This window comes from Anser cygnoides, chromosome 2, assembly GCF_040182565.1.
Source record: "Anser cygnoides isolate HZ-2024a breed goose chromosome 2, Taihu_goose_T2T_genome, whole genome shotgun sequence".
Taxonomy (NCBI): domain Eukaryota; kingdom Metazoa; phylum Chordata; class Aves; order Anseriformes; family Anatidae; genus Anser; species Anser cygnoides.
Window position 1 is genome coordinate 3,307,706 of NC_089874.1, and position 15,777 is coordinate 3,323,482.

General features: G+C 42.2%; 1 protein-coding gene across 1 annotated transcript in view; it reads left to right on the top strand.

Annotated features, from left to right (window-relative positions):
• The window catches only part of OBSCN (obscurin, cytoskeletal calmodulin and titin-interacting RhoGEF), a 162,382-nt gene that overhangs the window by 46,429 nt on the left and 100,176 nt on the right, over positions 1-15,777 (top strand). Inside the window, 9 exon segments of the mRNA XM_066991378.1 lie at positions 3,100-3,375; positions 4,961-5,236; positions 6,386-6,661; positions 7,038-7,313; positions 8,130-8,405; positions 9,137-9,403; positions 9,883-10,152; positions 10,388-10,651; positions 15,323-15,589. Of these exon segments, the coding sequence (XP_066847479.1) occupies positions 3,100-3,375; positions 4,961-5,236; positions 6,386-6,661; positions 7,038-7,313; positions 8,130-8,405; positions 9,137-9,403; positions 9,883-10,152; positions 10,388-10,651; positions 15,323-15,589 (2,448 nt within the window).

Sequence of the window (15,777 nt, forward strand, 5' to 3'; positions counted from 1 at the left end):
TAAGTGTTTTAACTTCCTTCACGAGCTTGGATCCAGCCTGACTTTTGGCAAATCTTGCTCTATTACTACTGCTCCTGTTACCAGAGATGTAGCTTTCTAGGAGAGCTGCCCTTTCTTCTATTCCTTGTTTGTGCCGTGTCTTTTAAAGGATTTTAAGGGACAGTTCCATGATTTTTAGCTGGTCTTGATGATCGTTTCCCTCCTCTTCTTCTACTGGGTAAAAAGAAGATTCTGAAACCCTTTAATGTGAAGAAGCCAGATTGAACACAGTCTTGAACAAGTTGTTCATCTTTTCTTCAATTATCAGTTCTCATAATTCACCCAGGTGTACAGCTTCCAAATAAGTGCATTACAGGATATTTTTTTAATTTCTTCTATGACTTTAAACTAGATCATCTTATGTTCCTTATATCTAGGGTTATTTCCCATGTCCAACTTTTAAAATGATGTCCTTGGAGTTTACCAAAACTAAGCCTAAAATCAAGTTACTTTTCTTAGTTCAGTGTCTGCTTGACTGGAGAATTTCCCAGCTCTTACATCTAGAAATCCATGATGCTGCTGGCATAGCTCCAGTGGAGGCAACCAAGATGATTATGGGGCTGGAGCATGTCATATGAGGAGTGGTTAGAGGTTGAGAAAATTGGATATGTTCAGACTAGAGAAGAGAAGCCAAAGGGAGTTTTTATTGCAGCCTGCAGCTAGCTAATGGGAGGATATAGCTCCAGGTTCTTCTCAAAGGTACACAGTGACAGGGAGAAGAGGCAAAGTACTCAAGCTGAAATGTGGGATGTTCTGAAAAGGTATTACAAAAAATATGCATCATGAAGGCAATCAAGCTCTGGAACAGGAGCCCTAAGGTTGTGGGTTCTCCACCACTGGAGATATTCAGAACTCAATGCGACATGGCCCTGAGTGAAGCAATGTAATTTTATCTGCTCACAGTGGGCAAATTGGACTGGATGACCTGCTGATATCACTCCCAACTTGAATTGTTTTATGACTTGGTAATTTTGTATTATTACTAGCACATGTTCTGAAGAATATATCTGGGAAGTTATGCTGATCCATACGGACACAATTCCATATAAATCACTGTGAAGATACTCCAGTTGTTATGCAGCTACTCCTTAACCCTTATTGTTTTTTTTTTCCTGAAAATGATCTGGACCCAAATATGGGGACAACGCTGGCAAATGAAGGATCCTGCCTGGTATATCTACAGTAAACAGGAGATAGGCAGACCAGTCTTCTCTGCAAGTGAACACAACATGCTGTGCTTGCTGAAGAGAGCCCTCCTGCTTGGCTTGTAGAAACTGACCCTACAGCATGTCTGCAGGAAAGCTGGTGGAAGCCTAAGGATGAGGTTCTTCTTGCTCCTCAACTGAGCAGCAGCCAGAAACTGTGATGTCTCAAAGCAAGCTTGTACTGTTGGGAAGTTTCTGCCAATGCTTCCTCAAGCATTTGCTTAGCTCTGTTAGCCTATTTGATTTTACATCTGCTTTATTTAAATTGTAACCTACTAGGCAGTCTCCCACTGAAAACCCAGTACCATGCAGTCTCAGAGACAAAGCTTTAATTGTCACAGGCTTCTTAAAATCTGTCACCAGCTTCACTGACATGGTTTGGAAACTTGCCTGAAAGAACCTAGACTGTGTTCCAAGGTAGAAATAAAAGGTGAAGGCTGTTCTTGTCATTCTTCTGTGCAGCTCTGATGGGATATACCCATGGCCATAAAAAGGCTGGCTAGTTGTCCATACGGTATTGCATTCTGAGCCCAGCTATGTCTGGTACCACCTCATTCACAGAGAGTTGCAGGATGCCTCCAAGCACTTGGCTGTGGTTAACATGATCTTTTCCAAATTGCCTGTCTTTTACTTCTGTTACATCTGAGGGCTTTAGTGCTGGATCCAGCTGTGGGACAAAGAACTGATGCCATTTCTCTCTTACATATCCATGAACGTGTACTTCAGTGAGAAGTGCTACGGACAGAAGACTAAAAATCTGCTTCTGGGGGTTGCTGTGCATTGCAAATGATTGAAACAGCAACAGATAGCAGAGATCAATTATTAGTAACCTTGATACAGGTGGATTTACATTTAGTTCAAGGTAGATTTACAAATTAATGGTCAAGCATTATCTCAAATGATACTTTTTTTCACAGATTTTTCATTCTTTGCTATCTTACAGATGATATGTTCGAACACAAAGACAAAGTGCAGAAGGAGGTGAAAGCTGCACTAACAGAAAATGCCACGCTGAGCTGTGAGGTGGCCCAGGAGAAGACTGATGTAAAATGGTACAAGGAGGGGAAACTGATCACCTCAAGCAAGAAGTTCAAGGTGGAGTCGGAGGGCAAATCTCGTCGGCTGGTGGTGAATCAGGTGGAGAAAAAAGATGCTGGGGAGTACACCTGTGAGGCTGCTGGCCAGAAAATGACCTTCAAGATTGTTGTCACAGGTGAGAGAAGATACTTTGGTCCATCCTTCCTATTTCTAGGACATTTAGAAAAATGATTATTATTTTATAAAAGTTTTTTCCAATTATGTTTCAAATTTTTGGAGAACATCATTGGGATGACCTAGCTCTGATGGGGAAATGGAAGAAAGTGTTCCAGGTACAGTTCTGAGGAAGCTCCTTCCTTTGAAAAGTTCAGGAATTTCCCTTCACTGTGGGAATGGGGAATGGGGAAATGGGGAATGGGGAAAGGAAGGTTCTGATTGCACCTCTCCATCACTGCGTGTTGGTGCAAGTGGAACAACTCTGCGGTGCAGCTGATTCCCAGGACGTTTCAGAGCAGGGGCACAGTGGTGAGCAATAGGGTGTCTGCCCCACGTCTGCACACTTTTTGTTTGTCTTGGAAGGGCTCGTTTAAGCTGGTGAGGAGAGTAGGACAGGAAAGCGTTGTGAAAGTTCAGGTCTCTAAGGCATTGAGTTAATGGCAACTGAGGGAAGAAAGTGGCATGGAGAATCATTCAAGATGTATTGCCATGCTGGGGCTCCAGAGTGGGGGAATGGATTCTATTTTCCAGCTCCCTCTCTGCCTCCTGCTCCTCTTTCAAGTAGCCCAATTAATCTTTCTCTCTCCCTGTCTCCCCCCAGAGCCAGAAGCTGTATTCACAAACAAGGAGAAGGTGCAGAAGGAGGTGAAAGCTGCACTAACAGAAAATGCCACGCTGAGCTGCGAGGTGGCCCAGGAGAAGACCGATGTGAAATGGTACAAGGAAGGGAAGCTGATCACCTCGAGCAAGAAGTTCAAGGTGGAGTCGGAGGGCAAATCTCGTCGACTGGTGGTGAGTGAGGTGGAGAAGAAAGATGCTGGGGAGTACACCTGCGAGGCTGCTGGCCAGAAACTGACCTTCAAGGTTCATGTTACAGGTGAGTAAATGTTTCATCTGTTTTTAAATCTCCCCCCAAAACTGAAGGGAAGACAAATTGCACGGCTTGACAAATTCCACCTCAGCAGTCAGTTGATGGAGTATTTAAATTCTGCTGTTTAACACACTTCCGTTCACACTGTTTGGCCTGTCTTCCGTCTTTGAAAGCAGAGAACTCAGAGGATTACTGTAGCCTACGCCCAGGAAATTTGTTAATCTAATGGAGATGCAGTGATAACAAAATAATAATTCAATAATTGCAGGAGAAATTAAAGGACATAGAAAATCTTCTGATCACAAGCATTTTCTTGCCAATACTTCTTCCTGAAATGAAGTGTCTTTTTACTATAGAGTCTTAGAGCCAGCATTTGGTCACAATGCTGGAAGAAGACATTAGTGTTTTTTTGTAAATTATAAAATTACAAATAAAATGTAATTCACTTTTTTTTCCCCTCTCTATAATAGGTACAAAAGAAATGTTAAAAAAGACTTAAAGCTGGGGCTTTTCTTTCCAGAAATGGAGAAAGATAAACTTTCAATATGTATCAAGGGGCTTATAAGAAAGATGAGGAAAGACTTTTTAACATGGCCTGTAGTGACAGGCTGAGGGGCAGTGGTTGTAAACTGAAAGAGGGTAGATTTAGATTGGATATAAAGAAGAAATTCTTTATAATGAGGGTGGTCTGACACTAGAACAGGTTGCTCAGAGAAATTGCACGCGTCCCATCATTGGAAGTGTTCAGTATCAGGTTGGACAGGGCTTTGAGCAACTAGATCTAGTGAAATATGGTGCTGGCCATGCCAAGGGGATCGGACTAGATGATCTTTAAATGTTCCTTCCAACCCAATTTATTCTCTAATTCTATAGAGGAAACCTTTTTATTATCACTTCTGCCATATGAGAACCGTTCTCAGAAGTGGTAGCTGAGGAAAACAAGTTTCCTCAACATGACGTAAGCAAGAATGGGATTTAACCTTGACATCCCTTGGTTGTATACTGATGAATTTAAAGCAAATTGAGGAGTTCATATATTAGATTGCATTTTGATTCTGGCATTGTGCAGTGCTAAGCAAATACCATGGGGGCTAGCTAGTTCAAATTCATTAGAGAAACATAGTTCTGGGTTGACACATGTTTGGAACACTGGGGAAATAAAGGTAATAAGCACATAACGTACTCACAAAGATTGTTTCTCAAGCCTACCTTTGCTTTTGCTGTCAAAGTAAATTACAGCTCTCAGCTTGTTTGGACAATTTAATGTATGTCCACTTAAATCAAACAATTTTCTTAACAACTATGTGCACTGGTGTGCTGCTGGACATTGGAGAAATGTGAATTTTTCTGCAGATTTTGGAGAATGATGGTGGTACAAGTGAAAGTAGGTTTCAGGCCATCTAAACTGAGGGAGTCCTTCACTGGCACTTGATGTAATTCAGATGTTAATTTTCAGTTAATAGCACTGGAAGGAAATGCGAATAGGAAAGCCATCATCAGCACCACAATCCAAAGACTGATGTGGGCATTTGGGAAGGGCTGTATAGAAAAGGTTCACTTTTCTAATCTGCTACTTTACCCTCAATTCCAGAAGTAGAGGATGGTTTTATCAACAAGGACAAAGTGCAGAAGGAGGTGAAAGCTGCTCTAACAGAAAATGCCGCGCTGAGCTGTGAGGTGGCCCAGCAGAAGACCAATGTGAAATGGTACAAGGAAGGGAAGCTGATCACCTCAAGCAAGAAGTTCAAGGTGGAGTCAGAGGGCAAATCTCGTCGGCTGGTGGTGAATCAGGTGGAGAAGAAAGATGCTGGAGAGTACACCTGCGAGGCTGCTGGCCAGAAAATGAACTTCAAGATTCATGTTACAGGTAAGAGAAGACACTTTGGTCCATCCTTCCTATTTCTAGGATATTTAGAAAAATGATTATTATTTTGTAAGAGTTTTTCCTATTATGCTTCAAATGTTTCAAGTTTACTTTTTATTCAAATATGCTTTTTTTTTTTTTTTTTTCCAAGTTTTTCCTATTATGCTTATTCCTTCAGGGGAGGTTTAGGTTGGATATTAGGAGATATTAGGATAAATTTCTTCACTGAAAGGGTTTTGTGGCATTGCAACAGGCTGCGCAGGGAAGTGGTTGGGTCGCCATCCCTGGAGGTCTTCAAGAAACGTGTTGATGTAGATCTTAGTAGCATGGTTTAGTGGTGGACTTTAGTGCTAGGTTAGAGGTTGGACTAGATGATCTCAGAGGTCTTTTCCAACCTGAATGATTCTGTGATTCCTTGATAAATGACAGCTTGGGGGAGAAAGTGGCATGGAGTGTCATTCAAGATGCATTGCCCTTCTGGGGCTCCGGAGTGGGAGAATGGACTCAGTTTTCTGACTTAGTCTGCCTACTGCTCCTCTTGCAAGTAGCCTGACTAAAATGCCTCCTGAAGAACAAGGGTATTTCACCATTTGGATGCAACAATGTGAGATGGGCTAGGCTTTTCTAAAGGTCACATGGGAAGTAATGACACAGTCTTGAACATGGATGTCCTGGTCAAGCACGCTTCACGCTGAACAAAATGACCTGGTGCTGATCGGACAGCAGAGGCAGCTGTTGGGAACCAGAGAAATCAACAAATGGGGCTCTGACACAGCATGGTGCAATTTCTGCCGCTAGGAATTCATCAGTTTGCACTCAACTTCAACCAAAATATTTCCTGCCTTAACTGGGGCCTGCAATAGAGTGATGATGATCCATCAGGTGATCTCCTAGCTTGCTGCACAGAGACACTAATCTTTGTGTGATTTGTCGTGAAGCAACTAAAAGCTTCTTTGAAAAACTAAACAACAAAGCAAGCAAACAACCAGAACAAAAAACCACCCACCCCCCATGGAACAGTTTGCATGTTCTTCCAGTAGCTTTAGATGTGTACTGTCAAGTCAAAGAGATTGTTTCCAGCATTCTCTCTAAGCCCTAAGGGGACCAGGCAACTTCATATTTTGTAGATGCTGAATCTTTCTCTCTTTTCAGAGCCAGAAGCTGTATTTACAAACAAGGAGAAGGTGCAGAAGGAGGTGAAAGCTGCACTAACAGAAAATGCCATGCTGAGCTGCGAGGTGGCCCAGGAGAAGACCGATGTGAAATGGTACAAGGAAGGGAAGCTGATCACCTCAAGCAAGAAGTTCAAGGTGGAGTCGGAGGGCAAATCTCGTCGGCTGGTGGTGAGTGAGGTGGAGAAGAAAGATGGTGGGGAGTACACCTGTGAGGCTGCTGGCCAGAAATTGACCTTCAAGATTGATGTCACAGGTAAGACAGACATTGTCTGAATTATAGTGGAGGATAATAAAGTAAAAAATATAGTAATTATCACAGAGTGGTCCAGTTGCAATAGACTGTGTTCGGGGTTCACCTGTACCTGATTTTCTTGTGACCAATTGCCTGGATTTGTAGGAACTGAAATGTTTGGCTTTAGCTTGGCACAAAGGCCTATTTCATTCTTTGTCTGTCTTCCCTAGTTTCCAAATTACAATTTGCTTACACAGAAGGGTAGATACTGTCTAGTGAAGGCAATCAGTTTTGTTATAAGTCGCATCCTAAATATTTACCAGCCTGTGCACATAAATCTGTAAGATGACTTCATTTTAATCCCTCTGTAAATGTTTTCTTCCTTTTCTTCACTCAGAGCCCAAACCTGCATTTATAAACCAGGAAAAGGTACAGAAGGAGGTAAATGCTGTCCTGACTGAAAGTGCCGTTCTCAGCTGTGAGGTAGCACAGGACGCAACTGAAGTAAAATGGTACAAGGATGGAAGACTCCTTGTTTCCTCTAGAAAGTTCAAAATAGAAACTGTGGGTAAAACTCGGCGTCTGGTTGTAGAGCAGCTGGAAAAGAAAGATGCCGGAGAATACGTCTGTGAGGCTGCTGGCCAGAAGCTGACCTTCAAGTTGGAACCAACTGGTGAGCGTTCACTTTGGAGGCGCTAAGCAGCATTCTGTGTGGTTTAGAGGAAGACTGGATGTTATCTACCCACCCAGTGGCCATGGTGCAGCCATGATTTCCCCTGGAACAACATCACTGAACCACATCATACATGAAATTGTCCTTTTTAACGTAGCAGTGAAGTGGAAAATGTCTGAAGTCTATTTTTGGCTAAGGAAATGCTATATCTTTTTTTGTTTATCTGCTTTGCACATCTCATCACCTGATCTTTTTCAACGGTAGGGAGCTAAAAGTAGAAGTGGGAAATTTTGAAGAGCAGAAATAGAGCTGGGGAGAAAGGAAACTAAGAAAAGATTTTCTGCTGCTGTGTGTGTCCCAGAACTGCCCAGTTCTGTGGCAAAGCATTGTACAAGGTAGAGAAGAGGCCAAGAGAAAAGGAGTAAACAGAAAAGAGAATAGAGCATAAATTCAGATTTAGCATATTAATACTTCGTAATTAGATTTAGAATCCTAAAAATGGGAGAACAAAAATTATACAGGTCATTTTATCTCTAAGAAACAAGTTTTTATAGTAGCAGGATGTGTATTTTCATTTTCTTTCCTTTGCTTCTGTTCTAAGCAGAAGCTCTGGGTTACCTGGCAGGTGATTTTCTTTCTTCCCACTCGCCAAAAGATTATAGCAGCCACAAAGATTCAGCCATATTCCCTGTGTTATTAGAGATTATAGAGGAGCTGGTATGTGACTGTGAGTCATGAAGAGAGAAATTGAAAATTGCTGTGTTTAAGGATTTGAGAATTAAGTTATTAGTTTTTCTATTTTAATGTCTTTCCTAGAACCAGAGGCTAAATTTGAAAATAAAGTTGTCCAGAAGGAGCCCCTCATTGTTCAAGAGCATGAAAGCATCACTTTGACTACTTCAGTAACACCTGAAACTGCTGTAGTAAAGTGGTTCAAAGATGGAGCAGAAATCAAGGCGAACAAGAAGTATGAGATCAAGAGCGAGGGGGCATCCAGGACTCTGACAGTGAACCTGGCAGAGAGCACAGACACTGCTGTGTACACTTGCAAGACAAAAAGTGACAAGCAGGAATTCAAAGTACAGGTGAAAGGTGAGCAGATAGCAGCCTGCAAGTTGTGTCCCTTCCTAACAGTTGCGTTCCTCTTATGGGAAGATAAGGTGAAGATCATGGACTTCTCTCAAAAACTGTTCCAACCTCTAGACTTGAATTGCTTTTGCAGCTACTGCAGCTTCCCCACCATGGGTCAGCAAAGTCCTTCCTGCCTTCAAAGACCCAATTTTCGTCCTTCAGTAGCCTCTTGGGCAACAAGAACACCTAAGATGGGTGCTTTTCCTGGTGTTTTCTCTCCAATGTTATCACACCATTTCTGTCTCCTCCTAATCCAGTGGGTAGGGCACAGGCAGAGCCTTAGCTCATCCTGACTGCTCACCAGTGTGACAAAGCTGATGAGTAGTTTTAATGTGTAGTCAGGCAAATTAGGCTCTGATGTTTAGAACAAACAAACAATCAAAACCAAAACAACATCAAAAAAACCCACAACCGATCAAACAGCAAAACATCAAAAATACCCACTGTGGTCTCATCAAGTAAAATATTAGAAAGAAAGAAGGGCACAACACAAACACAAACATGTTTTAAGGCGCAGTTCTTACTTTTCAGAGTGATAATGATAATATAATTTCATGTAAATGAAATCTCCACCTTCTATCTTTTTTTTTTTCTTTTTCTTTTTTTTTTTTTAAGTTGGCTACAGTGGGTTTCGTAGAACAGATTTCTTAACTTTTCCTTTCTTGCCATTTTTCCTTTCCTCTGCACCTCAGAAATCCCAGTGAAGTTTGCCAAAAAGCTTGAAGCTGTTAATGCTGAGATTGGAGGCAGCGTGTCTTTGACCTGTGAAGTGAGCCATGCCAAAGGGAAGGTGGTGTGGTGCAGGAATGGAGTTGAGATCAAGCCCAGCAAACGTTTCCAGATTCACGAGGAGGGTGTCAAACGAACCCTGACAATAACAGGGATCCGGGCTGAGGATGAGGGAGAGTACTTCTGTGAGTCCAGAGATGACAAGAGCAGCATTACCATCACCCCCAAAGGTAAGTCTCTAGAACTGAATGGTGACAATGTGGAAAGGTCCTTGGCTTTCCTCCTCAGCTGTTACAATCCTACAAAGCCAAGTTTATTCCTGTGTTTATGCTGTTCCCTACGTTAACAACATAGTACAAAACTCCACTTTTTCTCTGAATGTCTGTGGAACCTCTGTTTGTGAAGAACATCATTGCTGAGCTCAGGTCTCTTAGTATGTGGGCAAATCAACCTTTACATTGCATTTGAGGCTGGAATTAAGTATTCCATATCTATGACAGGATTTTTCCCCTCTTTGTTTACCTCTTTCTTCTGGCATCTTTATACATAAAACCTACTCAGAGATGAGAAATATGATGGTCCATTATTTATTACTGTAAGTAATGAAATTTGATGCTTCTAATGAAATCATTGAATCTATTGGCTCTTTGAAAGTGCTTATGCCATGCCTCAGAGACATGCTCCTAAACGTTTTCTTCCTATCCATCAGCTCCCAGGGTGGTGAAATTTGTTACGAGTCTCAACAGTGTGGTCTCTGAGGAAGGAAAAGAGGCTGTGTTCAAGTGCACCGTTTCTCCCAGTGATGCTGTAGTCACGTGGCTCAGGAATGGTGTCAAGATTGAAGCCAGCAAGAAGTATGTGATCTCACAGAAGGACACCAACCACAGTCTCACGATCACTGATCTGACACTGGAAGATGCAGCTGAAATCTCTGCCAATGCGGAGGGTGTAGAAAGCACAGCCAATCTCAGAGTCCGAGGTAAGAGGCCATAGTGCACCTTTGACGGGCTGTCTCTGATGCTGTGGCCTGTGGGTTTCACATGGCCTTCTCTCTGATTGTGGTAGCAGTAGGGGATTTCTGCTTTTGCTTCATTAAATAGGAAAGTCCAGAATGTATTGGGACTAGAGATAATTAAGACACCTTTTTAATTCTTTCTGAAAACATGTTTTCTGGATCCTCTACATTCTTACTACTATTACTTCTCCTTTATCAGAGGCCTCAATCTCCTTCAAGAAGAAACTGGAGGCCAGAACTGTTGAAGAGAAGGATACGGTGACCTTGGAGGTAGAACTGACCAAGCCTGCAGAGGTGAAGTGGATGAGGAACAGCATCGTATTGAAGCCCAGTGAAAAAATAGAGATCAAAACTGAGGGAACAAAGCACATCTTGGTGGTTAAGGACATCTCCTTTGCAGACAGGGGCTTTTACTGCTGTGAGAGTCCTGATGACAAGACCCAAGCCAAGATCAACGTGGAAAGTAAGTTGAATGATTGCCAGGTCCGTAAATACCCTGGACAGGATTTGGATGTGGATTCTGGTCTCTTCCATTATCATAATGGCCACTGCCACCAAACCTGACATGGGGACACAGCTGTGTGCTTGGCCACCAGTCAAACTTCTGAGATAATGTGGAAGAGAGGTCAGTAAGCAGAATGTGGATGGCTGGTTCCTGTTGCCTTCATCTCATCCCACGAGCTTTCAGTCATGCTGTTGACTATTAAACCTCTTAGCTGATTCTTCCTCTTCTGAAACTTCTCACTCCCTGGTACACTCTGTTTTTTCATTTGTATGGCTTTTAGCCCTTGTTCACCCATCCATTGCCCTAATTCTTCTCTATAAAGCACCTCTTTCAGAACAACTCTTTATATTCAGTCAGGGTTAAAAAAAAAATAACACGAGAGTAAATCTTCTATCTGTGGGTTCTACCCTTTCAAGTAAGCTAATGGTATCTCAGCTGTAGCCCTGTACTTCTGCCCTTTTTCCTGCATCCTTTTGTCATGATTGTTACAGGATAGATGAAGATAGAATTTAAGCACTTAAGGACTACCTAATCTTGTCTGCAAAACCCCTGCCACCAATTGGTGCTGTGTAGGTCATAAATAATAGGTAAGGAAGGACTTGATAACAGACTTCAAGTACATAAAAGGCTGTTATAAAGTGAAAGGGAACAATCTGTTCTCCATGTGGAAATAATGGACTTCAGTTGCAATGAGGAAGATCCAGGTTATACAATAAAAAAGCTTTTTAATAGTTGGATGACTGAATAGGTCATCTGGAGAGGTTTTGAGGCCTCCATCATGGGTTTAAGAAAAAGTTAGTGAAATAGCAGTCTGGGATGACATAAAGAGCTGAGCATGTCCTGAAGCAGTGGAGAAGGGCTAGATGATTTTTCTGGGTATTTCCAGCCTTACAGTTTTGTGATCTTCTGATGGTGTGAGTACATACCTTCACACAAGATAAACCAGTTGATTTAATGTTCAGATTTTTCTTTTACAGCTTTCAGCAGTACTAAAAGTGCTGGGTCTTACTCCTCTCTCTCTCCCAGCTGCTGTTGTGCAGCCTTTCTTTTTTTTTTTTTTTTTTTTTTCCCCCCCTTTCTTAACTCTGCTCTCACAGATGCACAAACAACATCACTTATTGGTTCCACTCTGGCCAGCGGCGTGGCCCTTTGGAGCTGGCTGATACTGGCCCTTATCTAACATGGGGCAGCTGCTGGATTCTTCTCACAGAGGCCACCCCTGCAGCCCCCACTACCAAAACCTTGCCACATAAACCCAATACATCATTCTAGGATTTTGTGCATATTATTAACACTAACATCATGAAAAAATTCATCAGTAATTCTCCCTACATATATATATATTTTTTCCATTTTTTGATTGGAAAGGTTTAGGCTTGGAAATAGGTTGGGCATGATGAAATTGGTAGGAACAACCCCAATGATTCTCATTTTTTTGAGGCTCTAATTTTTTACTTTGTCCTTCACTTCATGATTCTGTGCAGCTGCATGTGCCTGTAGCTAAATGTTGGATTTCCACCCTGTCACTCTCCAAGTTAGTCTACTTCAAATCTCCCTGCTAATACAGATGTGTTTTTTTCTGCCCCTTCTGTGAGGCAGCAGCTCGAGAGGGCGAGATGAGGACTAGGGTTGTTTGCCTAAGAGCAGAGTGGGAATCAAAGGTATCAAAAATTGATGACAAACTGTCTCATACAGAGCAGGGTTTGTCAAATCACTTTCATGCACTGTTAGGACAGCTTCATCTTCAAAATCTTCCTGGCTGACAGTTGTCAAAACGCATTTCTTTAGTGTCACAAAATGTGGTGGTTATCACTTCTATAGGATGTTGCTCATCTTTTTTCCAAACTGAATAGCTCTAGGAAAAACAAACAAACAAAAACCACAGACATTAGACCAGCACCTATTAGATTAATCTGGGATCCATTCAGCCTAAATCTAAGTCTAATCCTCCTTCAGCTCCTTCTGTTTACAGAGAACCAAAAAAAAAAAAAAAAAAAAAAAAAGGACTTTAAAGAGTGTTTTAATAAATAAGTTTTTTAAGTTGTAGATGTACTGAATTACCTTCTGGAATGTCTTTCTGAATATTCAAGTAACCACAGGTGACTACAGTCCTGATTTAGATCTAGATTCAGGTTGACTGTCTCAGTTAAATTGGATGAGCTGGCTCCACAGAAGGTAGGGAAATACAGTACTTCCCTGGTCACCATGGGTTGGAAGAATGCAGGGCAGTGTGGGGCAGTTTGCTGCGCCATCCTCTTTTACATGTTGTACACCAAGGCGTGTTTTTCAAACTCTGGCTGAGTCAGTCTCCCTCCAGCAAGATGTTTCAGCACAGTTGGTTGTAGCTCCAGTTGCATGAGTTTTTTAGACACTGGCTGTTGTTATAGCCAAGTGTTAAAAAAAATAATGATGGAAAAATGTTTATGCAGGAAAAAAATGGCTAGTCCTGATAGCTACCAACAGCGTTTTATAGTTTTGTGCAAGGTGCCTCATGCAAGCTTGCATGACTCTGGTTTAAAACCTTCCTGTTCTGATGGAGGGAGTGAATGCTGGTACCAGATAATTACTGGGTGTGTGCTTTGCAGATACCCAGTTGCACTCTCATCACTTAGAGACACCGTAAAAAAAGATAGCTTCTCTGTTGATGAACTGAGATCATTTCATTAAGTGGCTGAAACTCAAGGTGATCCAAGATGATCAAAACTGGAAATCAGCTCATTGTAGGGAATTCTTTTCACATGTGATCACAGAATCACAGAATTGAAGGGGTTGGAAGGGACCTCGAGAGATCATCGAGTCCACCCCCGCTGCCAAAGCAGGTTCCTTAGAGCAGGCTGCCCAGGTAGGCATCCAGATGGGCCTTGACTATCTCCAGAGAAGGAGACTCCACAACCTCCCTGGGCAGCCTGTCCCAGTGCTCCGTCACCCTCACTGGGAAGAATTTCTTTGGCATGTTGGTGCAGAACTTCCTGTGCTCTATCTTGTGGCCATTGCCCCTTGTCCTATCCCCAAAAACCACTGAAAAGAGGTTGGCCAAATCCCTCTGTCTCCCACACCTCAGGTATTTATACACATTAATGAGATCCCCTCTCAGTCTTCTTTTCTCCAGGCTGAACAGACCCAGGTCTCTCAGCCTTTCCTCATAGGGAAGATGCTCCAGGCCCCGTATCATCTTTGTGGCCCTCCGCTGGACTTTTTCCAGGAGATCCCTGTCTTTTTTGTACCGGGGAGCCCAGAACTGGGCACAGTAAAATTCACAGTATTCATATTTTGCAGCTCATGAAAGTGAAGGAGAGTAAGACGCAGACCTTAAGCGTACACGCCAAGCCACATGTGTATGCTATCATGTCAAACCACCGCAAAGAACTCCTCATGGCCAATAAAGCCATGAGACTCTTCTGATCATCCAAGCCTTAGTTATGAGGTGCAGCAGGAATGGGGCAGGAATCTCACTTGACTGTAGGGATTCCACATCCAAGTCCTCCAGCTGACATGGCAGTGGGCGCTCACACTGCTTTATGGCAGAAGCAAGACCTTGAAAGTGGAAGTCTAAAATTACACTCTGTCTTTTGGCATTCAAGCAAATGTCTTCTTTTTAGTTAAATATATTGTTTAGAGCTCATATTGAGGTCAGCAGATGTTCTTTAAATGCTCACAGGCTAGGAAAATGAGCTACTATTATTTGGTGCTGACCTTTAGGCTAAGAAGCCTGATTTTAGAGGAGTGTGGGGCTTTTCTTGTTTTTTTGTTTGTCTTTTTTTTTTTTTTTAAACACCGAGCTGGACTGATACTGTCTGGCTTGAAAGTGCTTTTGGAGCAAGGTAAAAAAGGAATAAGAATGCAAAAATCTATGGATTTACTCCAGTATAAAAGATGCTTAACCAAAAGATCAGTGTCTGTTCTGATCTTAAGATGCCAGCAGATCCTAAAACCAACTGAGCTGCTCAAACCAATATCCTATTGGCCTGAATATTTTATTTTGATAAATAAAACATCTCCAGGAGGAGATATTTGAGGAAGACTTAAATAAAAATAACTCCTTAGTAAAGTGATCCTCCTTTTGATACACCTCTAAGTTTTCATCAGGGAAAAGCATAATTAGGTCAATTAATTATAGCAGAAGTTATCCTAAGAACATGGATATAAAATTTCAAATCTCTTGACATGAACTATTGTCTATTAAAATAAATCCTGTAGAAGTTCTGCCATTCCCCAGATGTTTGCTGCTTTATGATGAGAAGGCCTTTGTAAAAGCAATTTTTTTCCAGTCCTGTGTACAGTACAAGGTGAGGATATATCTAGGGGCCAATTTACTGAGTTAAAAATTGCTATACTATTTAGTTGATTTCTGGTCTAGACAGTGGGTGATTGCGGGGGGAACTGGCTAGAAAAAGGGCCCTGCAATGTTTGTGGGACCTATTTTTCTCAGCTGAAAGCATCCATTTAAGAGCAGCCATACTAGCAGTATGGTCAGGGACAGATATTTTATTTGTGTTTTTTTTTTTGCAAAGGTGGTTCTTTAATTGGCAAATGCTGTACCTGTGTGAGGAAGCAATGTATTTTGGAAGTCCTGATGCAATTTCTCAGCTGTTGCTGTGAGATCTCCAACTTGTCCATGTTGTTTTTCAGTGAGGCAGATCAAGCTGGTGAAAGGCCTTCAGCCCCTCGAAGTCTCTGAGAAAGGGACTGTCACCTTTGAGGTGGAGGTGTCCCATGAGGATGTGGAAGGGACCTGGCAGAAGGACGGTGTTCGGCTGAAGCCTGCCCCGAATATCAGCATGGGCGTCCAGGGGAAGAAGCATTCACTGACACTTTCTTCTGTGACTCTTGAAGATGCAGGACTCATCTCCTTCAAAGCAGATGGCATTCATTCCTCAGGGAGGCTCACTGTGAGAGGTACACTGACCCCAAAGTCTGAGGCGCTATTTGGTGTGGCACGTGGTTATTTGCTCCTGTCCCCAGAGAGTAAGCCTTTAAGAGGGCAACAAGCTTTCTTCATCAGTAACATTTCCCTCAAATATCAACAGGATTATTGTAACATCATTGTCCCTAGTACATGTAATCATAATGTGTTCAAAACAATA